The following is a 25,653-nucleotide window of genomic DNA, read 5'->3' as shown; positions in this document are numbered from 1 at the left end:
AAGCCAAAAAAAAAAAAAAAAAAAAAAAAAAAAAACCAAGAATAAGCAGCCATCATCAGAAGCTAGGAAGAGTCAAGAAATGATGCTACCCAGAGTCTCAAAAGGAACATGGCCCTACTAATACCTTGATTTCAGATTTCTGGCCTTCAAAACTGTGAGATAATACATTTCTATTGTTTTAAGACCCCAGTTTGTGGGATTTTGTTATGGTAACTAGAATGCAACAGTATTAAGAGATGTGGCCTTTGGGAGATGATTTGGCAGAGCCCTCATGAATGGCATTTAGCATTTTTGTGAAAGGCCTTGAGGTTGAAATGAGACTGTGTGTGGACACTGTGTTCATTTCTTCTGGAAAATGCAGCAACAAGGTGCCAACTTGGAAGCAGAAAGGTGCCTCACCAGACACCAAACCTACCAGCACCTTAATCTTAAACTTCTCGCCTCTAGAACTCTGATAAATAAACTTCTATTGTTTGTAAATTACCTAGTCTATGGTATTTTGTTATAATAGTCCAAAGGGACTAAGATACTCCCTGCATCCAGCCTCTGGAAACCACCATTTTACTATCTGTCTCTATGATTTTGACTACTCTAGATATTTCATATAAGGGGAATCATGTACTATTTATCTTTTTGTGATTGGCTTATTTAATTTAGAATGATGTCTTCAAGGTTCATCCATGTTATAGCATGTGTCAGAATTTCCTTCTTTTTTAAGGCTGAATCATATTCCATTGTATGTATATACCACATTTTGCTGATCTATTTGTCTGTCAGTGGATACTTGGGTGGCTTCCACATTTTAGCTAGTGTAAATAATGGATGTACAAATACATATTTGCATCCCTGCTTTAAATTCTTTGGGGTATATAACCAGAAGTGAAATTGTCAGATGATATGGAAATTCTGTGTCTACTTTTTCTTGAGGAACTGTCATACTATTCTCCACAGGAACTATATCACTTTACATTTCCACCAACCGTGTAGAATCATACTAATTTCTCCACATCATTGCCAACATTTGTTGCTTTCTGTTTTTTTCGTGGTAGCCATCCTAAGTGTGTGAAGTGGTACTATGGTTTGGATATGGCTTGTCCCTGCCAAAACTCCTTTTCATGTTGAAATTTGATTCCCAGTGTGGTGGTATTGGGAGGTGGTACCGAGTGACAGGTGTTTGGGTCATGGGGAAGATCCCTCATGAATAGATTAAGGCCTTCCTGTGGGGGTGAGTCTTGCTCTTGCAAGATTTAGTTTATGTAAAGAATATGAATTCCTCGGGAGGCTGAGGCAAGAGAATCACTTGAACCCAGGAGGTGGAGGTTGCAGTGAGCTGGGATTGCGCCACTGCACTGCACTCCAGCCTGGACGAGAGAGCAAGACTCCATCTCAAAAAAAAAAAAAAAAAAAAGAATCTGACTTCCTTGGTTTCTCTCTTGCCTTCTCTTTTTCCACGTGCTCTTCTTGCTCCTGTCTGCTCCTCTTCCATTTTTCACCATAAGCTGAAATAGCATAAGGCCCTTACCACATGCAGCTGCTCAGTCTTGAACTTGCTAGCCACCAGAAGCATGAACCAAATAACCCCCTTTTCTTTATAAATTATCCAGCTCAGGTATTGTTATAGCAATACAAAATGGACTAAGGTAGTATCTCATAGTGGTTTTGATTTGCATTTCCCTAGTGATTATTAATGTTAGCATCTTTTGAGGTGTTTATTAGTCATTTGTTTATCTTCTTTGGAGAAATATCTATTAAATTATTTCCCCATTATTGAATTAGGTTTGGTTTTTCTTATAAGTTTTAAAGTTCTCTGTATATTCTAGATGTTAATATTCCTTATCAGATACATGATTTGCAAATATTTTTTCCTACTTCGTAGGTTGCCTTTCTACTTTGTTGACAGTGTTATTTTATTTATTTATGACACAGGGTCTTGCTCTGTCACTCAGGCAGGAGTGCAATGGTAAGATCATAGCTCACCGTAACCTCCAACTCCTGTGCTCAAGGAATCCTCCTGCCATAGCCTCCTGAGTAGCTAGGACCAAAGACAAATGCCACCATGCCTAGCTAATTAAAAAGAAATTGTAGAGATGGGATCTTGTTGTGTTGCCCAGGCTGGTCTCAAATTCCTGGCCTCAAGCAATCCTCCCACCTTGGCCTCCCAAAGTGGTAGGATTACAGGTGTGAGCCACCACACTTGGCCAGTAGTGTTATTTCCATATTCAAAAGTTTTTAGTTTTTATGAAATACAATTTTTAAATTTTTCTTTTGTTGCCTGTGTCTTTGATGTCATATCCAAGAAATCATTGCCAAATCCATAGTCATGGAGAGTTCCCCCTAAGTTTTCTGCAAAAGAATTTTACAGTTTTAGCTCTTGTGTTTAGGTCTTTTTATCCTTTTTGAATTAATTTTTGTGAATAGTGTAAGGTAAGTGTCTTAGTTTTTTTCATGTGGATGTTCTGTTTTATCACCATTTACTAGAAAACTTTCTTTCCTCAATCGTCTTTGCACTCTTGTTGAAAATCATTCAACAAAGAAAAGCCCTAGACTTGATGGCTTCATTCTACCAAACATTTAAATATCAAATATGCAAGATCAAATATGCGAGAGTTTGTTTCTGGGATGTCTATTGTATTCCCTTGGTCTATATATTTGTCTTTATTCAATTATGACACTGTTTTGAACACTGCAGCTTTGTAGTAAGTTTTGAAATCAGAAAGTGTGAGTCCTCCAACTTTGTTTTTCTTTTTCAAGATTGTTGTGGCTGTTTGGGGTCCCTTTAGGCTCTGTACAAATTTTAGGATGGATTGTTTTATTTCTGCAAAAAATATTGTTGGAATTTTGATAGGGATTATATTGAATCTGTAGATAGCTTTGGATAGTATTTACATTGTAACAATAGTTTTCCAATCATGAACATGAATGTCTTTCCATTTATTTTCATCTTCCTAATTTTTTCACCAATGTTTTCTATCTTTTATTGTACAAGTCTTTCACCTCTCTTCATTAAGCTAATTCCTAAGTATTTCATTCTTTTTGATGCTATTATAAATAGAATTGTTTTCTTAATTTCCTTTCCAGATTGTTCATTGTTAGAGTATAGAAATGCAACTAATTTATGTGTGTTGACTTCATGTCCTACTACTTTTTGAATTTATTAGCTCTAAGAAGTTTTTTTGGTGAAATATTTAGGTTTCTACTTATGAGATCATATAATCTGCAAACAGAGATATCGTTATGCAGCATAATGGACTACATTTGTGACAGTAGTCCCATATGGTTATAATACTGTGTTTTCATTGTACCTTTTCTGATTAGATATGTTTAGATATACAAATACCATTTTGTTTAATTGCCTATAGTATTTAATACAGTAACATGCTGTACAGATTTGTAGCCTAGAAGCAATAGGCTAAACCATATAGCCTAGGTGTGTAATAGGATATACCATCTAGGTTTGTGTAAGTACATTCTATGATGTTTGCACAATGACAAAATCACCTACCGACACATTTCTTAGGATGTATTCCTGTCATTAAACAATACACAACTGTAATTTTACTTCTTCCTTTTCAATTTGGATACCTTTTATTTTTTTTGTTGTTGTTGTCTAATAGCTCTGGCTAAGACTTCCAGTACTTTGTTGGATAGAAATAACAAGTGCAGGCATCCTTGTCTGATCTTGGAGCAAAAGCTTTCAGTCTTTCCACCATTGAGTATAATGTTCACTGTGGATTTTTCATATGGATTTTATTATTTTGAAGCAGATTCTTTCTGTTCCATGTTTGTTAAGTGTTTTTATCATGAAAGGATGTTGGATTTTGTTAAATGCTTTTTCTGTATCAACTGAGATTATTATATGGGTGTTTTTCTGTTCATTCTGTTAACCTGATGTATTACGTTGATTTAGTTTCATATGTTGAACCATCCTTGCATTCCAGGACTGAATTCTACTTGGTCATGGTTTATAATCCTTTTAATATGCTACTGAATTCAATTTGCTAGTATATTGTTGAGGATTTTTTCATCAACATTCTTAAGGGGCATTGGCCTGTAGTTTACTTTTCCTGTGGTATCTTTATCTGGCTTTGCTGTTAGAGTAATTATGTCCTCTTCAAATGTGTTAAGAAGTATTTCTTCCGCTTCATTTTCTTAAAGGAACATTGGGAAAAAGGATATTAGTTCTTTTTTAAATGTTTGGTAGAATTCACTAATGAAGCCATCAGATCTAGGGTTTTTCTTTGTTGGGAGATTTTACTTACTGATTCATTCTTCTTACTAGTTAGTCTATTCAGATTTTCTGTTTCTTTGTGATTTAGTCTTGGTAGACTTTGTGTTTTTAGAATTTCTTTTTTGTTGTTTGTTTGTTTGTTTTGTTTTATTGAGATGGAGTTTCTCTCTTGTTGTCCAGGCTGGAGTGCAATGATGCCGTCTCAGCACTGCATCCTCCACCTCCTGGGTTCAAGCAATTCTCCTGCCTCAGGCTCCCAAGTACCTGGGATTACAGGCACCTGCCACCATGCCTGGCTAATTTTTTTTGTGTTTTTAGTAGAGACAGGGTTTCACCATGTTGGCCAGGCTGGTCTCAAACTCCTGACCTTGTGATTCGCCCACCTCAGCCTCCCAAAGTGCTGTGATTACAGGCATGAGCCACCATGCCTGGCCATGTTTTTAGAAATTTCTGCATTTCATTTAGGTCATCCAGTTTCTAGATATGCAATTATTCATAGTACACTCTTAAAATCACTTTTATTTCTCTAGTATCTGTTGTAATGCCCTCACTTCCTAATTTAATAATTTGAGTCTTCTCTCTTTTTTCTTAGTAAATATAATTAAAGATTTGTCAATTTTGTTGATCTTTTCAAAGAACAAAGCGTTTTGTATATTTTCTTGATTATTTTTCATTTCTGTCTTTCATTTATCTCTTTTCTAATCTTTATTTCCTTCCTTTTGCTACCTTCAGGTTTGTTTTGTTTTTCCTTTTCTAGTTCTTTAAGTTGTGAAGTTAGCTTATTGATTTGAGATCTTTCTTATTTTTTACTGTAAGCAGTTACAAATTTCCCGCCTTCACTTTGCTTTTTCTGTATCTGGTAAGTTTTGGTGTGTTATGATTTCATTTTCATTGATCTTTAAGTATTTTCTTTCTTTTCTCTTTTTCTTTTTTTTTGAGACAGAGTCTCACTCTGTTGCCCAGGTTGGAGTGCAGTGGCATGATCTTGGCTCACTGCAACCTCTGCCTCCCAGATTCAAGCAATTCTGCTGCCTCAGCCTCCTGAGTAGCTGGGATTACAGGCATGCACCACCACGCCTGGCTAATTTTTGTATTTTTAGTAGAGACAGGGTTTCACCATGTTGGTCAGGCTGGTCTCAAACTCCTGACCTCGTGATCTGCCCATCTCGGCCTCTCAAAGTGCTAAGATTACAGGCATGAGCCACCACGCCTGGCCTCATCTTTTTTTTTTTTTTTTGAGACAGTCTCACTCTGTCACCCAGGCTGGATTGCAGTGGCGTGATCGTGGCTTACTGCAGGCTCCGCCTCCTGGGTTCATGCCATTCTCCTGCCTCAGCCTCCCAAGTAGCTGGGACTATAGGCACCTGCCACCACACCCAGCTAATTTTTTTTTCTTTGTATTTTTAGTAGAGACAGGGTTTCACTGTATTAGCCAGGATGGTCTTGATCTCCTGACCTTGTGATCCACCTGCCTCAGCCTCCCAAAGTGCTGGGATTACAGGCGTGAGCCACCGCACCCAGCCCCCAGCCTCATCTTTAAGTATTTTCTTTTTTCTTTCTTTTTTTTGAGACGGAGTCTCGCTCTTTTGCCCAGGCTAGAGTGCAGTGGTGCAATCTTGGCTCACTGCAAGCTCCGCCCCCGGGTTCACACCATTCTCCTGCCTCAGCCTCTGGAGTAGCTGGGACTACAGGCGCCCGCCACCACGACTGGCTAACTTTTTTTTTTTTGTATTTTTAGTAGAGACAGGGTTTCACCACGTTAGCCAGGATGGTCTCAATCTCCTGACCTCATGATCCACCCGCCTCGGCCTCCCAAAGTGCTGGGATTACAGGCATGAGCCACCAAACCTGGCCAAGTATTTTCTAATTTCTTTGTGACTTATTTTTTGATCCATTGGTTTTTTAAAAGTGTGTTGTTTAGTTTCTACAAATTGTGAATTTTTCTGTTTTCCTCCTGTTAATTTCTAACTTTATCCTGTTTCAGTTGGAGAAGATACTTTGTATGATATCTGTTTTTTAAAATCTATTGAGACTTAATTTGTGGTTTAACATATGATCTATCTTGTAGATTGTCCTGTGTGCAGTTGAGAAGAATGTGTAAGCTATTGCTGTTGGTTATAGCATCTTGTATATGTCTGTTAGCTCTAGTTGGCTTATTGTGTTGTTCAAGTCCTCTATTTCCTTACCTACTTTTGGTCTGGTTATTTAATACATCATTGAGAGTAGGGTATTGACTCCATTTATTCTTGAACAGTCTGTTTCTCCCTTCAATTCTGTAAATTTTTTCTTTTGTTTTTTGATGGTCTTATTATTTGCCAAAATATGTATAATTATGATATATTTTTACTATATTGAGCCTTTTATTAATATATAATATATTTTACAATATTTTGTAACCTTTTTGAAATTGAATGTTTATTTTGTCTGATATTAGTATAGTGTAGTAATTTCCCTGTTCTAATTTGGTTACTATTTGCATGAAATGTCTTTTTTTATTCTTTCACATTCAATCTACTTTTGTCTTTTAGACTGTATATACAGTCATCCTGCAGTATCATAAGGGGATTTATTCCAGGACCCCTCACAGATACAAAATTTTCAAGTCCTTTATATAAAATGGTGTAGGTATTTGCATAGAACTTATGCACATTCTCCCATATATTTTAAATTATCTCTAGATTACTTACAATACTTAATACAATGTAAGTGTTGTATAAATAGTTGTTATGCTGTATCATTTTTATTTGCATTTTATTGTCATATTGTTATTTTTATTTTTTTTAATATTTTCAATCCAGGGTTGGTTGAAATGGCAGATACGGAACCCACAGATGCAGAGAGCCAACTGTAGTTGGACTTTTTTTATCCAATTTGCCAATCTCTGTCTTTTTATTGTAGAGTTTAATCCATTTACATTTAAAATAATTACAGAAAAGGGGGGTCTTACTTCTGTCATTTTGCTATTTGTCTTCTATATGCTTTGTTAGCTTCCCCCACTTATTTCCTGCATTACCCTTTTATGTTTAGTTGACTTTGGATAGTAAAACACTTTACTTTTCTTCTCATTTCCGTTTGTGTATATTCTGTAACTATTTTACTTAAGGTTAATGTGAAAGTTACATTTAACATCTTAAAGTTATGATACTCTAAATTGAATTTCTTTAGGTTAACTTCAGTATCATACAAAAACTCTGCTCATTTACAGCCATCACTATCCCTTTCAGTTTTGATGTCCCAAAATTACATCTTTGTACAAATGTGTTTCCAAAAACATAAACTAACAACTAAAAAATAAATGAATCTTTTCAATTATGTGGAAGCCAAAATGTGGAGTTATAAACCAAAGTTACAATAATACTAGTTTTAGACCAATAATTTTCTTAAATATATTCTTTCTTAAATCATGTAGACAACAAAAAGTGGAGTTACAAACCATAGTTACAATATTACTTTTTTTTCCTTTTTTTTTTTGAGATGGAGTCTCACTCTGTTGCCCAGGCTGGAGTGTGTGATTTTCCCACCTCAGCCTCCCGAGTAGCTGGGATTACAGGTGCACACCACTACACCTGGCTAATTTTTGTATTTTTAGTAGAGACAGGTTTTTACCATGTTGGCTAGGCTGGTCACAAACTCCTGACCTCAGGTAATCTGCCCACCTCAGCCTCCCAAAGTGCTGGGATTACAGGCATGAGCCACTGCACCCAGCCAGTACTGGTTTTTATAATAGCCGGTGTATTTACTTTTACTGAGATCTTTATTAATTTCATATGGCTTTGGGTTGTTGTCTACTGTCCTTTCATTTCAACCTGTAGGACTCCTTTTAGCATTTCTTGAATAGCAGGTATAATGTAAACAACTTTACAGCTTTTTTCCCCAGACATACCTAGGAATGTCTTAAATTCTGTCTCATTTCTGAAGGACCAGTTTTGCCAGATATAGGATTCTTGACTGACAATTTTTTCCTGTTAGAATTTAGAATATTTCAGCCCACTGCCTTCTGGTTGCCAAAGTTTCTGAGGAGAATTTTGCTGTTAATCTCATTGAGGATTCCTTGTGTGTGATAAGTTGCTTCTCTCTTGCTGCTTTCAACATTTTCTTTTGGTTTTGTCTTTCAACAGTTTGATTATAATGTGTCTTGGTGTGGTCGTCTCTGAGCTCATCTTATTTCAAGTTGGTTGAGCCTCTTGGTTGTTTGTATTCATGCCTTTCATCAAATTTAGGAAGTTTTCACCCATTATTTCTTCAAATAATCTCTCTGCCCTCTCTTTCTTCTGGGACTCCCCAGTGTGTATGTTGGCCCACCTGATGATGTCCCACAGCTGCCTTAGGCCCTGTTCACTTTTCTTCAATTTTGTTTTGTTGTTATTGTTCCTCAAACTCAGTAATTTCAATTGTCGTATCTTCAGGTTCACTGATTATTTCTTCTGCCTGCTCAAATTTGCCTTTGAATCCCTATAGTGAATTTTTTATTTCAGTTGTTGTACTTTTCAGTTCTAGACATTCTTTTTGTTTCTTTTTAGGTTTTCTATCTCTTTCCTGATATTTCTGTTTTGTTCATACATTATTTTCTTGACTTTCTCCATGTGTCCATAAGCTTCCTTAATATAGTTTTTTAAAAGTCTTTGTGTAGTAGATCTGCCATATGGTCTTTTTCAGGGACAGTTTCTGTTGGTTTTGTTTTCTTTTTTTTTTTTTAAGTTTTAAATGGGCCACACCTTCATGTTTCTTTGTATTTTTTTTTTCTTGAAAATTGAACATCTGAATCTAATGTGGTAACTCTCGAAATCAGATTCGCCACCCTCCCAGGGATTGCTGTTTTTGCTTTATTTTGTTTTGTTTTTTATTGTTGTGGCATTAGCCTGATGTATAAGCTTAAGGTCTTCTGGAGTCTTTTCTGAGTGTGTGCCTTTCCCTTATCATATGCAGTGGATTTTCCAGTTTCCTCTCTATATGCAGTTGCTTTCAAATGTTCTGCTCTTTAATGACTGGCTTCCAAAAAGGGAAAAAGAGAAAAATTAAGGAGAGAAGAAAAAGGATGCTAGCCCTTTGAATCTCCTGAATGTCACCTCTGCCAGAGGGGGAGGGGCTTGCAACAATGGGTGGAGGTGCAAAAACAATGGCCACCTGACTCTGTCTGTACCTACATGAGCGAAAGCAGCAATCACCCATCAGAACACAAATCCCCAATACTTAAAGGAAAGCATCCTTGTTGTCCATTTTGACTCCCACACGTTGCATGCAAGCTGTTCCAGGAACTCATGCACACTGCCTGCCACAGGGGTGGAGGAGAGGAGATGGCTGCTGCAGGGCTAAGAGCTTAAACTGATAGAAATTAACAGCAATTTACCATCCAACCCTTTCCTCTAGAAGTTTCAAGCATTTAATAGACTCCAGAGTTCAAAAATATTTGTATCAGACAGATGCCACCAGCAGGATTATTGTTTAGGTGGAGAGACAGATTTCTGGTGTTTCCCAATCTGTCATCTCTCCTGGCCTTCATTTTTGAAGAATGTTTTCACTGGATATAGAATTTTAAGTTGACTTTCTTTTAACAATACTTTATAGATGTCATTCCTTTGTCTTCTTGCTTTCATAGTTTTTGACAAGCTCATAGTCATTCTTATCTTTGTTTTTCTATATTTACTATTTCTTTTTTCTCTGGCATTTATGAAATTTTTTTAGCAGTTTGATTACAGTTTCTCTTGGTTTTCTTAGTACTTATCTTGCTTGGGAGTATTTGAGCTTCTAGATTCTGTGAGTTTATAGTTTTCCTCAAATATGGAAAAAGTTTAGCCATTATTTCTTCATTTCTTCAAAATTTTTTGTATTGCTCCACTTCTGTAATCCAACTACATGTGTTTTACATCCTTTGGTATTTTCACAAAGGCTCTGTTCATTTTTTCCCCAGTTTTTCTCTCTTTGTTCTAGTTTGATAATTTCTATTGTTGTTTTCAAGTTCACTCATTTTTTTTCTGTAGTGTTTATTGTGTTTTTAATCCCATCCCATGAATCACTCATTTAAAGTGCTGAAAATTTTATCTCTAGAAATTTCATTAGTTCTTTTTTGAATATCTTTTATCTTTTATTCATTAGGTCTCTTAAAAAATACATTGCCACTTCTAGGTCTGTTTCTATTCACTGATTTTTTTCCTAGTTGTGTTGCACTTGTTTCTTTGAAGGTTTAATAATGTTTTACTGGATATTGGACATTATGAATTTTATATTGTTGAGGACTGAATTTTATTGTCTTGCTTAAATAATATTAAACTTTGTTTTCACAGTAGGTTAAGTTACTTGCTGAATAGCTTAATTCTTTCTGGATTGTTTTTAAGCTTCCTTAGGGCAGATTTATAGGAACTTTTATTCTAGGGCTAGAATAGTCCTACTCTTATGGTGTGACCCTGGGTGTTCAATAAGGACTCTCTGATCTAGCTGATCAGAACTCAAACATCTCCCAACCCTGCTGACCTCTGAGAATTGTTCTTACAGCTCTCTCATTGTTCTTTACTTATCTTTGTGGAGTTTTGCCCTACTCATGTGTGGCTCAGTATTCAGGAAAGACTTGAAAAACTGCAGATTTCTGCAGTTCTTTTCTCTGTGTGGCTCCCTTTTCTGTGGTACTCTATCCCACGTATTTCTGCCATTTCATCTTTCTGAACTCCTTTCTCTGTCTCCTCAATTCCACAAGATTGCTATGCTCTATACAGGATTTCCCTCATATCACCACACTCTAGAAAGTATTTCAAGGCAGAAATCCCTGGCAATTGTAGTGTCACCTAATTTCCACCCATCTCTAGTGGAGTAAAGTCCCCTAATGTCTCTTGTCAAGTGTCTGAGAAGAGTTGTTTTATAAGTTTTTTTCCACTCTTCCACGTGTAAGGGTGAGGAAAATCTCATCCTCATTATTCCATCATGGCCCTTTTTTTCTTTTTCCATGACCTGTTTTTCATGTCTATTTTTTTGTTGGAGTGTTGGGTTTTGAGGTCGTTTTCTTCTCGCTGAGTACTTTCTAAGTTCTGGCTCATTTTGTCAAATCATACAAATGATATCATCCCAGAACTATCTCTGCTTGACTACCTGAATAATTCATATCCTTTTCCCAGGCCTTGTTTTTATTTGGATCTCTTTTCCAGGTGCTAAAGAAATTGATCTTTTAAATATGGATCTCCAAGGTTTTTGTCCTCTGTAACAGAGGGAATGACTCTCTACACTTAATGTTCTGTGGTTTAAAATCATTTTTTTATTATTTTTTTTAAGTGAATACACCAAAATTTATCTACCCTAATATTGTATCTCCTTCAGTACAGTTTTCCTGGGGTGCTTTAGTCATGTTTGCCACATGCATTGGATAAAAACTATTTTTAAATTTTTCTTTACAAATTGACTGCATAGTTACATAAGATAGTTTGTCTTATAGAATGAAACTTCCCCCAAACTGTTACACAAGTAAATTTTCAAATTTGTCTCTGAATATCTGAACATATTAAATGTTCCCCCTAAAAATCAACCTTTCCCAGAAAGATGATTACTTATTATCTGGGTTTGTTTTTGTTTTTGTTTTTTTGCGTGTGTTCACCATTTCAGAGGTGATTTTAAACATGGATTTCCAACATACTTTGTGTTCATCATTTTTCAAAATAACTACTCTGAAGGGTGTAAAGCTGACCAGGAAGGTAACCTGAAAATAAATACATGTGTTTCTAGTAAAACTTCTTGCAAGTATAAGGATTTGGGTCAATACATAATGTCCTCTGACTGCCTCAGTACTTGTTGTACACCCCTACTACAGAGCTGATAACTTTACAGGGTAACTTATCTGCTTGCATATCTGTGCTTTCCCACTGTGACATTCTACTAGGATAGGACCACAGGGGTATTTGTAACACAGAAAGATGTGATCAAGCAACTTTAGTTTAGATGTTGGGAGCACACTTTGGAACCAGTCTGCCTGGGTTCACATCCTAGCTCTTATCAACTACATTGTGACCCTGAACACATTACTTAGCTCTCTGTCCTTAACTTCCTTACCTGTAAAATGAGAATAATAATGTCCCTAGGACTCAGCAAAGAATGAAGGCATATTTTGTACTCAGTAATCATTGAGTGAATTAATGAGTAAACATACAAACAAATCAATAAGAAGAAAGGTGATTTTATTTAACAGGATAACATTTTCTTTAGAATTACTGAAGGAAACTATTGTACACATGTAACACTAAAGTTTTTAAAAGGTCAAATTTTTCAAACAAAACATAAAGAAAAGCAGACTGAATCTCTTATGCAAATCTCACTAACCTCCCATTCTTCCTTCCCACATTCTAGGAAAAAGATTAATGATGTTGAGAATTGCTCCTTCCTGTGGTGTCTGGGAAGGAGGGTAGTTGTGTTTTCTAATCTTTTAACCTCATCTTCTCTACTCTTTCTTTTTTTTTCTTTTTCTTTCTTTCTTTCTTTTTTTATTTTTTTGAAACCGAGTTTTGCTCTTGTCGCCCAGGCTGGAGTGCAATGGCGCGATACCGACTCACTGGAACCTCTGCCTCCCGGGTTCAAGTGATTCTCCTGCCTCAGCCTCCTGAGTAGCTGGGATTACAGGTGCCCACCACCACATCCAGCTAATTTTTGTATTTTTGGTAGAGATGGGGTTTCACCACATTGGCCAGGCTGGTCTCGAACTCCTGACCTCAGGTGATCCACCTTCCTTAGCCTCCAAAAGTGCTGGGATTACAGGCATGAGCCACTGCGCCCGGCCTCTTTTACCTTTTCTAGTGGCATTGAAGTCTAGAACAAACCAGTTGGAACATAGAATAGGTGTGCTAGCTCTGATAAGTTGTCTTCCAAAAGAGAAATATTTTTCAAAAGACTACCTATGTGAGAATGGCTTAAACTCTGACTTCTTTTTTCTTTCATGGTGACCACAATTGTGGCCCACACCTTGCTCTGTCATTCATATATCCGTGTGAAGGAGGCTTGATATGGGAAGCAGGCCCCAAGATGAACATAGAATTTCAAGAGTTATTGAGGGGGCATCTGTGAAATATAAAGGTAAGGAGCAGACATGGCCAGGGAAAGCCTTCAGATCACAATGCAGGTCTGACATCTGTTAAATGAGAGGGAGAAAGAAGGAAGATTGATTGGGTAGGAAGAGCCTCAAACTGTAGTGTAGCTCTGAGAAAGTCTCTGCCAGCCCAACAGATGATTTTGGAATATTGATAACCTGTAGAGGAATTACACATTGGGCAGAATTGGGCGGGCCTTAATATTCCCACCATGCTCAGTCATTCACTGGAGGCTACCTGGGAAGAGAGGCAAGTACTTTTTTGAAGGGAGGTATCAGTGGTGTACCTCCACATGGCTGTCTGTATTGTAGAACTTATGCTTGGAGAAGATCGTTGGAGAATACCTGGTTAATCTACCTCCCTCTTTGACAAATGTTATCTGTGACATTCTGGATAAATGAGCATCTGTTTTATTTCAAAAGATGTTCAGAAAAGATCACACGGTTTTCCCTAACGTTTAACATTAAGTACCAGAATTGTGTATGTGTGTCTAATCTCAATCCTCTAAGCTGTGATGTAAACCAGTTTTCTTTTCCTTGTCATCGAGACTGAAGTTTGTGTGGATTTCTAAAATTAGAAAATAAAGCTTTATATTGACTCTAATAATCCTTTCACTTACATCATCCCACATAAAGCAAGCTGGATTGGACTAATGAACACTGTAAATATTTCTTCTTTTTAAAGATGTTAGCAAGTAGAAATCTTTAAAACTGGAAAATGAGTTGCTGCGGTGGCTCACGCCTGTAATCCCAGTACTTTGGGAAGCCAAGGTGGGCGGATCATAAGGTCAGGAATTCGAGACCAACCTGGCCAACATGGTGAAAATACAAAAATACTAAAAATACAAAAATTAGCTGGGCGTGGTGGCGGGCGCCTGTAATCCTAGCTACTTGGGGGGCTGAGGCAGGAGAATAGCTTGAAACCAGAAGACAGAGGTTGCAGTGAGCTGAGATCATGCCACTGCACTCCAGTCTGGGTGAAAGAGCAAAACTCCATCTCAAAATAAATAAATAAATAAATGGTCTCAGTTAGTAATAATCAATTAGAGTTAGATGACCTTCTAAAATCATTTCCTAAAGAAAGATTTTGCCTTCCAAGTTCTCTCTTAATCTTTCATGAAGGAAAAGCCTCAAGATTTCTTGATGGTGTTTGGCAGCCAGGTGATGGTGATAGCAACAAGTATTAACTGAAGGATCATTTTCAGCACAGGAATTAAGTGAACTGAGTGCTGTAGTCAGCAGGTAAGGAGTAACAGCCCATTCCCATTAACTTGTTTCCAGATCTTGACCTAGTAATATGCTATTCCTGGCATGGGTTGTTTCCTTCAGTCATTCCTTCCTTATCGCTGACTACAGTAGTTCCCTCTTATTTTCAGTTTTGCTTTCCACAGTTTCAGCTACCTGCAGTCAACTGCAGACTGAAAATATTAAATGCAAAATTCCATAAATAAGCAACTCATAAGTTTTAAGTTGTGAACCATTCTGAGTACCATGATGAAATCTTACACTGTCCTGCTGGGATGGGAATCATCCCTTCGACCAGTGCACCTACAACATACACACTGTATACCCATTAGTCATGGGCATTAGTCAGCCTGCTCCTGACATGCAACCATGGACATCATCATGGCTCAGTGATCCAAGATCACTCAAAGCAGATGACTCTACTTTTCAAGTATCATCAGAAGGTCAGTAGTAGTCTAATGCCATGTCATAATGCCTAAGTCATTCACCTTCACCTCATTATTTAGGCATTGTACCATCTCACATCATCTCAAGAGGGTTAAGTACAGTACAATAAGATATTTAGAGAGAGACCACATTCACATAACTTTTATTACAGTATATTTTTATTATTATTTTTGCTAATCTCTTACTATGCCTAATTTACAAATTAAACTTTATCTTAGTTATGTATACATGGAAAAAACAGTACAGTTGGCTCTTCATATCTGTAGGTTCCACATCTCCCAATTCAACCAATCATGAGTTGAAAATATTAAAATAAAAAATAACAATACAACAATAAAATAATATAAAATTTAAAGTATAGAACAGGCTGGCCATGGTAGCTCACTCCCAGCACTTTGGGAGGCTGAGGTAGAAGGATTGCTTGAGCCCAGGAGTTTGAGACTAGCCTGGGAAATATAATGAGACTCATCTCTCAATTTAACATTTTAAAAATAGTATAACAACAATTTACATAGCTTTTACATTATATTAGGCATTGTAAGTAATCTAGAGATGATTTAAAGTATATGAGAGGATGTGTATAGGTTATATGTAAAATACTATACCATCTTATATGAGGGACTTGAGCATCCATGGATTTTGGTACCTTCAGTGATCTTGGAACCAATCTCCCTCAGATATCAAGGGAGGACTGTATAGAGGGTTTGGTACCATTGGGAGTTTCAGGTGTCCACTGGAGGTTTTGGAACATATCTTCCAAAGATTAGGGGGACTGCTGTACTTTATTTTCTGTTTCTTACAAAAAGGAAGTAAAAAGATGGTGGTATTGTTTGGATTTGTGTTCCCACCCAAATTTCATGTCGAATTGTAATATTAAATAAAAACCCCAATGTTGGAGGAGTGGCCTGGTGGGAGGTGATTGGATCATGGGGGCACACCTTCCTCCTTGCTGTTTTAGTAATAGTGAGTGAGTTCTCACAAGATCTGGTTGTTTAAAAGTGTGTAGCACCTCACCCTCTCTCTCTTCCTCCTGCTCTGGCCATGTAACACGTGCCTCCTTCCTCTTCCCTTTTTTGCCATGATTGTAAGCTTCCTGAGGCCTCCCCAGCCATGCTTCCTGTAGAGCCTGAGGAACTGTGAGTCAATTAGACCTCTTTTCTTTATAAATTATCCAGTCTCAGGTAGTTTTTTATACTATTATAAATGCAAGAATGAACTAGCATAGATGGTGTACTGGTTAACTTCATATGTCAACTTGACTGAGGTTTGGGATGCCCAGATACCTGATTAAACATTATTTTTGGGCTGGGCACAATGACTCACACCTGTAATCCTAGCATTTTGGAAGGCCAAGGCAGGTAGATCACTTGAGTCCAGGAGTTTGAGACCAGCCTGGGAAACATGGCAAAACCCCACCTCCACAAAAAAATACAAAAATTAGCTAGGCGTGGCGGCGCGTGCCTGTAGTTCCAACTACTCAGGAGGCTGAGGTGGGAGGATTGCTTGTGCTGAGAGACAGAGGTTACAGTGAGCTGTGATCATACAACTGCACTTCAGCCTGAATGATAGTGAAATTATACTATATATATATAAAATCTTCTGTTGGTTCTGTTTCTCCAAAGAACCCTGTCAAATACAGATAGAAACTAATATATGAGTCTCTACAGTGTTGTAATGACTCTCCTGGGGGTTTGACATAACTTATTTTAACAGAAATTCAGAGAGGGCAGGTATTGTTCACCCTGATTTACAGATGAGAAAACCAAGATCGCAGATTTGTAAAATGTGAAAGTCAAGATTTCAAATCTCAACCTAACTACAAGACCTATGTTTTGGCCGGGTGCAGTGGCTCATACCTATATTCCTAGCACTTCGGGAGGCCAAGGTGGGAGCATTGCTTGAGCCTAGGAGTTTAAGATCAACCTGGGCAACATGGTGAGACCCTGTCTCTTAAAAAACAAACAAAACAAGACTTAATGTTTTTGCCATCGTAGTTTCCAAACTGTGTTCCAGGGATCTTTGATGTTCCATAAATAGAAAGCTGTGGGTCTTCTACCTCCACATCAGTCAGAGAAATCTCCACTTCTGGGAACTCTGTAAAGGGCTTTTCCATAAGAATTATTCCGAAAATAAAGGGGAGAGGGGAGTCCTGTGACTTAAAAAGGAAAAATAATTTAGGAAATCATTCCCTTATATCAAGCACTCTTCTCAAGATGTAACTGTGTTCCTTACCCATTTCTCTATGGAGACAGACTTATCACTAAATAGACCATCTTAGTGCTGTTATTACACGTGTTCTCAGAGAACATGCTTAAAATAGAAGAAATGCTAGGTATCTGGTAGGAAAATAATAGCCACAATATATTGAGCATCTATCATGTGTCATGATCTGTTCTAGGTGTCTAACAAACATAATCTCATTTAATCCCAATAACAGCGTTAGAAATAGACCTTGGAGTTGTAAGGAAAATGAGCACTTAGATAAAGGATTTTTCAGCAAAGCAAATTTACTTTTGTGCAGGGGGGTGCCGCCCATATGGCTGGTCGTTATGAGAGCATATACAGTAAAGGAGGGTGAAAGTTTTTATTTATTTATTTATTTATTTATTTTTTGAGATGGAGTCTCGCTCTGTCGCCCAGGCTGGAGTGTAGTGGCACCATCTGGCTTACTGCAAGCTCCGCCTCCCGGGTTCACGCCATTCTTCTGCCTCAGCCTCCCAAGTAGCTGGGACTACAGGTGCCCGCCACCGCGCCCAGCTAATTTTGTTTTTGTATTTTTAGTAGAGACGGCGTTTCACTGTGGTCTCGATCTCCTGACCTCGTGATCCACCCGCCTCGGCCTCCCAAAATGCTGGGATTACAGACGTGAGCCACCTTGCCCGGCCAAAAGCTTTTAGTTTTGACGTAAATCTTGTCCCTGTGCCCTTTCCCCACTGGGTGGGGTTGGACTGTATAATTTAAGCTAGACTTGATTGGATAAACATTTAAACTTTTTTTTAGATAAGGTGGGCACGTAAGGGAGAGAGGAGAGAGAGGGAAGGGGTTGTCTGTGGCAAGTTAGAGAGTCAGTTTTTTAAAAAATAAGGAAAGGAATGTGAGCTGGTGTTGATAATGTCACTGGTGTTGTGGCATGCCTGGGCATGTAGTAAAAGCAAAAAGAAAGAAGAAGAAGAAAGAGAGGTGGAGGGGTATTGAGAATTAAAGAATAAAGGATTAATCAGGTTGGTTGAAGAGAAACCTTGTCATATTTTACACAGCCCTCCCCAGAGTAAGCAGGAGTATTCCCATTACATATTTGTGAGAACTTAAGGGAACTTGACCAAAGTAATTGTTGCAGCCAGGAGCTGATCCAGGTTTATCTGGCCCCAGGGCTCATTTTCTACACCATAACAACTCTTGGGGCAACTTATAGAGGAGATTTATATAGGGGACTTATTATAACTCATGAGGGCTACAGCATACCCAGCACTGAGCACATAAACCGCCTCCACCTACAGGTGATGACCAGGCAGTATTTTATTTTCTACAGTGCCTGCATTCATCTTTTCATTTGACTGTGCCTGTGAGAGGGCGCAGCACAATGCAAGCACACAGTGGGACGACAATAAAACTTGTCATACTATATGCAGGGAGGCACAGTTTAGTTCAGAGCATTAGGTGATCCCCACCTTTCAGAGAGTAGAACATTGAAAGTGGAAAATTCTGAGCTGTTACACCATCTCCAGAGTCGTTGGTGGCTACCCATGCTAAGTCATAGTCCTCTTTGCTTACTGCTGGCTGGCAGGTGAGGTAGGCTCCCTCAGCTACTCAGAGATCTCTGTATCCTATTGCTCATCTCTCACATTATTTACTGCCCCTTTCATGTGTTTTTCTGCTTTAAACTTTGGTTACTGGGCTCATTAAGTATATAAATTGCCTAAAGGCGTAACTATATTCAATGTGCCACGAATTATGGTAAATTTTAAATATATATTCTTTGGGAAAGGTATCTTTTAAAAATTATAGCATTGAAATACATGACATTCTTACTCTAGGAAAAGACAAAGAAAATGAGGGGGGGTCCATATTTAAGAGTTGAGATGTTTCTTCTACTTTGTACTGAAGCATCTCAGGTGCCATAAGGGTGGGGCTAAAGGAATTCTTGCCTTGAGTGTTGAATGCATCAGCATGTCATGTGTGAATTTGAAAAAATATTCAGCAGTGCAGATGGTGGCTGATGGGAGAAGGTACTCTGGGAAAAAAAACATTTATTCTTCTCCATTTCCTTGTGCAGTGCTGCTAAGCTGACATGATTCTTGACTACGTCTTTTGTCCCTACCACTGGACAGGAGGAATTATAAAAGTTACACTAGGATTTTAGTATCCATTTTTCTAATAGCATTCCCCATTCTTTCTAACTCATCAGCTTGGGATTGTTATTTCTGTTTTAATGACATTAAACATAAGAAAGGTAAATTAGTAGTTTGATTAATTCAGAACAATCAGGATTCTGTAGTGTATTTTTCTAATACTTGTTCCCTTTGGCTCAGCTACCAAACAACAGCAAAGTCTCAAATCCATAATAAAGCAAATCTCTTAAGGATCCAAGACCAGATAGGAGGTGAAACTTGTTGCTAGGAAGCGATTTCAGGGCTACTACCTCAGAAGAAGATGCTTAAGAAATGTCGCTTTTTTTCAGTATTTTTTAAAATGACATTTTGTAACTGGTGATTTATTTAGATTGAGGCTTCCATGTTAGAGCCTGAATTATCAGTAACATAGGAAGATAGAAGAGAAACCAGTACAAAAGATCAAGAGACAAAGTACAAGATTTGAATGAGGTAAGAAAAAAGGGATAATTTTCAGTTACGTTTTCTAATAGAGGTAAGGCAGACACCATAAGGATGCTCAAGAATCACTGAAAACAGGCAAAAGGAGAAAGCACACTTCTAGGAATATACATCCTATGATTGTGACCAGTGGTTACAGAAAACCTTGCCAGGAGTACTCAATCAGTAAGGAGCCCATTTACTAATGTATTTAGGATAAACTGGTATGTTGAAATTATAAGGATGGTTTAAAGGTATTGCCTTACTAACGAATGAATGTAAAAATTTGGAACAATCCAATAATAATATAAACTGCCACATACAGAGCATTTTCTATAAGTGAGGAGCCCATATATGTCCAGGCATCATTATCTGTATTTTTAATATGAGGAACTAAGGCTAAGAAAAGTGAGGTAACTAGCTCGGGATGCCATTGTTGGAAACCGGTAGAACAGGACTGGGAGGGCTGTTCCTACATACCACTCTGCATTTCCCAAGTTACAAAATACAGATGTGCCAATTTCAGCTGCTTCCTGACTGGCCAAACCAAATGTGCAATTAGTTCATTTGACAGGTTGGCTTTTACAATGGAGAGGGGTCGGCCGGGCACGGTGGCTCACACCTGTAATCCCAGCACTCTGGGAGGCCGAGGTGAGTGGATCGCTTGAGCCCAGGAGTTTGAGAACAGGCTGGGCAACATGGTGAAATCCCATCACTACCATATATATATATATAAAATATATAATATATAAAAAATATATATTATATATATAATTTTTAAAAAATTTAAAAAATAAACAATGGAGAGGGGTCTGCTGCTTGGTGATAGTGTGCTCATCAAAGAAATTGGCTCAGTTTTTGTTGTGTTCCTAAGTTGTATTTTGATCTCAATTTTATCTCCTAATAGGTTTTTGTACATAACAGAAAATTCACTTTGGCAAGGCTGAATAGAGTAGATATTAAAAGTAAGAGATTTAAGTTAGGCTTGACTTAGAATCCCAGTACTGACTGTGTGAACTTGGACAAATTATGTAACATATCTGAGCCTCACATGTCTCCACTGTAAAAATAATGTAATAATAATTCCAATCTCATAGGGGTCCTAGAAAAACAAAATGAAATAATGCATCTAACATACTTACCATAGTCTCTGACATGTGGTAAGTCCTCAATATAAAGTAGCTGTCATCATTATGACTCCAATTTTTATTATTTTCAAATAATTTGGAAAGATTTCAATAATGCCTTATATTTGATAAGTGATTAAATTTTATAAAATACTTTCAAAATCACATTTTAGTCCTACTGTGATGGCTATAATGTAGGTAGAACAAGTGTTACTGCATTTTACCATTGTGTAAATTAAGGCTTAGAGAGAAAAACGTATCTTATGAGCTATAAACTAGTTTTCCTAGGTTCATAAATCCCCTGGATGATTTCATTATTGAGTTAGAAAGTTGTTATTATCAGAATTTGTAGGAAACACTGCTATTATATATAAAATTAATTATGTAAAATGCTTTTTACAGATCCTGAAAATGAGCCAAGAAAAAAATGAAATGTTTGAAAGTGAGTGGTCAAAAGAGAGAGAGAGAGAGAAGCAGTTGGCATCTGGTCTTGACACTGCAGAGAAGGCCTTGAAAGTTGAAAGTGAGGTATTACCATTCAGGAAGCTGTTTTCTTCTTGTTGTAGTTCTAATTTAGGGATTTCATGTTATCATTTTTAAATAAAGTATAACTGTATGTCTCAGTTTGGGCTGCCATAACCAAATACCACAGACTAGGTGGCTCAAAGAACAGAATTTTATTTTCTCACAGTTATGGAGGAGGGGAAGTCCAAGATCAGGGTGCCAGCCAAGTCAGTTCCTGGTGAGGGTTCTCTTCCTGGCTTGCAGATGGCCACCTTCTTGCTGTGTCCTCACATGACAGAGTGAGCAAGCTCTGGTGTCTCTTCCTCTTCCTATAAAGGCACTAACCCTATTGGATTAAGGCCCCACCCTTATATCCTCATTTGACCTTTATCACCTCCTTATCAACCCTATCTATCTCCAAATACAGTCCATATTGGGAATTAGGGTTTCAACAACATGAATAGGGAGGGAGAGCACAATTCAGTCCATAGCACTATAGAATATGTGTTTCTATAATAATAATGGGGTAGCTCTGTTGTTTCTCCAAGCTGAGTTCTAGCACTAATCAAAGAGTCCTTTATTTAGCAGACGTTTGATTGTTGTAGTGTTCATAGAGTCATGGGCTTATTGCTCGTTTTAACTTCTTGTCCTGCCATCTTGGAAAGATCTATCAGGAGACATAATCAGCCTATATTATGAAAAGAGACCTGGAAGTGAGTTCATGGAAGTCTAAATCAGTAATTTAGAGGATAGTGACACTCATTCAGTTTGTAGTTTGCAGTGCCCCTAATCTCATCCTAATGACCTACAGGAATTTTCAGTGAAATAAGATAGGAAATCAATTATCATTTACCCTCTTCCTGTGGTTTTGGGAGGCCACCCTCTACCTTCTTGCCTTTTTGTCTAAGCCTTTCTAATCAGCATTTACCTCCCACTTTGACTTCAAGGCTTTGGGAAAATACCAAGTAGCTCATCTCCTAAAGTAAATTTTATGTAACCTATTCCCTTCACTGAGCACCACAGACTGACTCTCAACCCAAAGTCTTCCACCAGTCAATCAGTGCACATCCTGTGTCATCAATGTAAAAATCTGATAAAAATCTGCATTTAGGCTGGGCACAGTGGCTCACGCCTATAATCCCAGCACTTTGGGAGGCCAAGGTGGGCGGATCACCTGAGGTCAGGAGTTCGAGACCAGCCTGACCAACATGGAGAAACCCCATCTCTCCCGAAAATACAAAATTAGCCAGGCGTGGTGGTGCATGCCTATAATCCCAGGTACTTGGGAGGCTGAGGCAGGAGAATCACTTGAACCCAGGAGGCAGAGATTGCAGCGAGCTGAGATCACGCCATTGCACTCCAGCCTGGGCAACAAGAGCGAAACTCCATCTCAAAAAAAAAAAAAAAATCTGCATTTAGCCAAAGTGTTTTCTCTTGTGGATATATATTTTTAAAAATCAAGCTGGGCACAATGGCTCACATCTGTAATCCCAGCACTTTGGGAGGCTGAGGCAAGAGGATCACTAGGAGCTCGAGACCAGCCTAGGCAACATAGTGGGACACTGTCTCCACAAAAAAAAAAAAAAAAAAAAATTAGCCAGGTGTGGTGGCATGTGTCTGTAATCCCAGCTACACAGGAGGCTAAGGTGGGAGGATCACTTGAGCCCAGGAGGTCAAGGCTTCAGTGAGCTGTGATCGCACCACTGCACTCCAGTGTGGGTGACAGAGGGAGACCCTGTCTCAGAAAAGAAAAAAAAAAGAGAAAGAGAAAAAAACATCAGAGGATTAAAGAAAACCCTGGTTAATTAAGTCACTGAATATAATTAAATATGCATAATTTGTAGTTAGGAACACAGAGTTTAAGCTGTCCGTCATGGCACCCTTATAGTACCAGGTACTTGGGAGGCTGAGACAGGAGGATGGTTTGAGCCCAGGAGTTGAGGACTATAGTGCACCATGATCACACCTGTAAATAGCTACTGCACTCTAGCCTGGGCAACATAGCGAGACTGCATCAATATAAATAAATAAATAAATATTTTTTTAAAAAACCACAGAGTTTAAAGTCAGACAGATTTATGGATTTTGAATCTCAGCTTTATACTTCCTAGCTATGTGAATTTAGGCAGGTCACTTAAGATCTCTGAGCCTTACTTTCAGTAATTCCCTTATAAAGTTGTCAGAACATTAAAGGTAAACCACATAGCACTTTGTTCTATAAATGGTACTTCTAAAAAGATACATCTTAGAAACAGATAATATAACTATTGATAGTCATTGCAAGCATTGCCAAAGAATTTACCTGTATATAAGCCTTGCTTAATGTAGGAAGGACTCTAGAAACTAAATCTTTCAACCTGTGAATGATAGAAACTAAGAATGCTCAGTTTATTTAATTGATTTAATTGATTTAGGTAAACTTTGTTTTAACTACTAAGAAAGGCATCGGTCTGCCAGAAGGATAGGTTGGAATATTTAAAACAAAAAATTTGTCAGGACCATTTCAAGATTCATTCTTAAAAATATTATATCTTTTATGGGGGAAAATAGTCTTATTTTATTCTACTAAATGTCTTCATTTCTTAATCAGGAATTGCAAAAATCAAAGTCAGAGCTTATATGCCTTTATAATGAAGTTCACAATCTTCCAGGGGAATCAGAAAGCAAAGACCATTTTTTAATAGCATGTGACCTGTTACAAAGAGAGAATTCTGAATTAGAAACAAAGGTGAGACTGAGTTAGGTATTTAAATGTTCAATATTTAACATAGCTTTTATGAGGATAGGTTAAAAGGAAATTAATTTTAAGCAACAGATGATTTGGGAATTGGAGTTTCTTCTATTATTATAGCATAAATTGCCATATACTGCCATATAGTGTGGATTATGAGTCAAGCTATATGTCAAGATAAATATTCAGACTTCAACCAGCACTTGGCAATTAGGATTAATCTGCAAATTTTTTTACTTTAAATCAGCTTCCCACCAACTTAATTTTTGGAGTACATATTATAATGTAAAATATTTATTTAAATGTCTTCAATTTAAAAATTTAGGATCAAAGCATCTTTCTATAATGTAAAAGATTTATTTAAATGTCTTCAATTTAAAAATGTAGGACCAAAGCGTCTTTCTCAGTTACACTGAAAATTGGGCTTAGAATTAGGAAAATGTTCAAATGTCCTGATTCAAGCTTGTTCCTTAAGTTTAAAAATGGCTTCCAGGGAGCCTAAGTTTAAAAATATGCCCAGGAGTTAGAGGCTGTAGTGTGCTGTGATTGTGCCTGTGAATAGCCACTGCATTTCAGCCTGGGCAGCACAGTGAGACCCCATCTCTAAAAAAAAAAAAGAAAAGGCTACCTGGCCAGGGCAAAGAATTCCCATCTAGTCCAATACTAGACTGAAAGGTTGCCTGTATAATTTCTAGAGTCCCACCTATTAGGTTATCACTATCTCCTCCTGGCTGAAAATTCCTTTCCTTGATCACTCTTTTGACCTAGATTAAAGATTAAGGAGCAAAGTCTTGAATACAGCAGTTAAAATATATTAGGCTATATTTTAACACCATATGTAAGGTGAGTAACTAAATCAAAGCCTAATTTAACCTATGTGTAGTTATCCCAGAAAATCAGGAGCAGGTTGCTGAGGGATTGGGACATAGATCAGATAGCATGTGACATGGGAGGGAAAGGTCCAGAACATAGGGTTTGCTGTGTGGGAGAGTAGCTATGTAGAGCATAATATACAACTAAGCCTTTTTTGTGGGACCTTGTCAGCAAGGTAAGTTATCATCACGTTGTACAGTTAAAGGACCAGGCCTTTTAAAATATCATTGAAAAAGTTAACAACAGATGAGCTGAAATGAGAAGAATATAATATAAAATGAAGAGATCCAGATCTGCTCTTCTGGTAATCTGGGTCTCCTTTTTTCTTAAACTTTTTATGTTGAAATAATATCAGACTCACAGAAAAAATTATGAAAGTACAAAGACTTCCCATATACTTTCACTCTTCCAAATGTTAACATGGTTTCGTGTTTACCTTATCATTGTCTCTCTTTCCCTCTACACACACACACACATACACATACACACACACACACAGTTTTTTGTAAACTCTTTGAGAGTAAGTTGGAGACATAATCTCCTTTACCCTTAAATATTTCCATGTGGGTTTACTAAAACAATAACATCTCCTATTACCACAGTACAAGTCTCAAAATCAGGAAATTGACATTGAC

The 25,653-nt window shown here is 37.6% G+C and overlaps 1 protein-coding gene across 8 annotated transcripts in view; it reads left to right on the top strand.

The window, feature by feature from the left end:
- The window catches only part of CCDC30 (coiled-coil domain containing 30), a 193,284-nt gene that overhangs the window by 52,005 nt on the left and 115,626 nt on the right, over window positions 1-25,653 (top strand). For 2 of the 8 annotated variants that reach the window (XM_055393012.2, XM_063699728.1), the window contains exon 7: window positions 21,313-21,438. The exons of 4 other annotated variants lie outside the window; for them this stretch is intronic. In XM_055393012.2, the coding sequence (XP_055248987.1) occupies window positions 21,313-21,438 (126 nt within the window). Of the gene's footprint in view, window positions 1-19,694; window positions 19,796-21,312; window positions 21,439-24,004; window positions 24,143-25,653 lie in introns of all 8 variants that reach the window. 2 more of the 8 variants (XM_055393051.2, XM_055393017.2) reach the window with 2 other exon arrangements.

Source organism: Gorilla gorilla, chromosome 1 (assembly GCF_029281585.2).
Source record: "Gorilla gorilla gorilla isolate KB3781 chromosome 1, NHGRI_mGorGor1-v2.1_pri, whole genome shotgun sequence".
NCBI lineage: Eukaryota > Metazoa > Chordata > Mammalia > Primates > Hominidae > Gorilla > Gorilla gorilla.
Note: the sequence above shows the minus strand (reverse complement) of the source record. Positions and strands in the feature narration are given on the sequence as shown.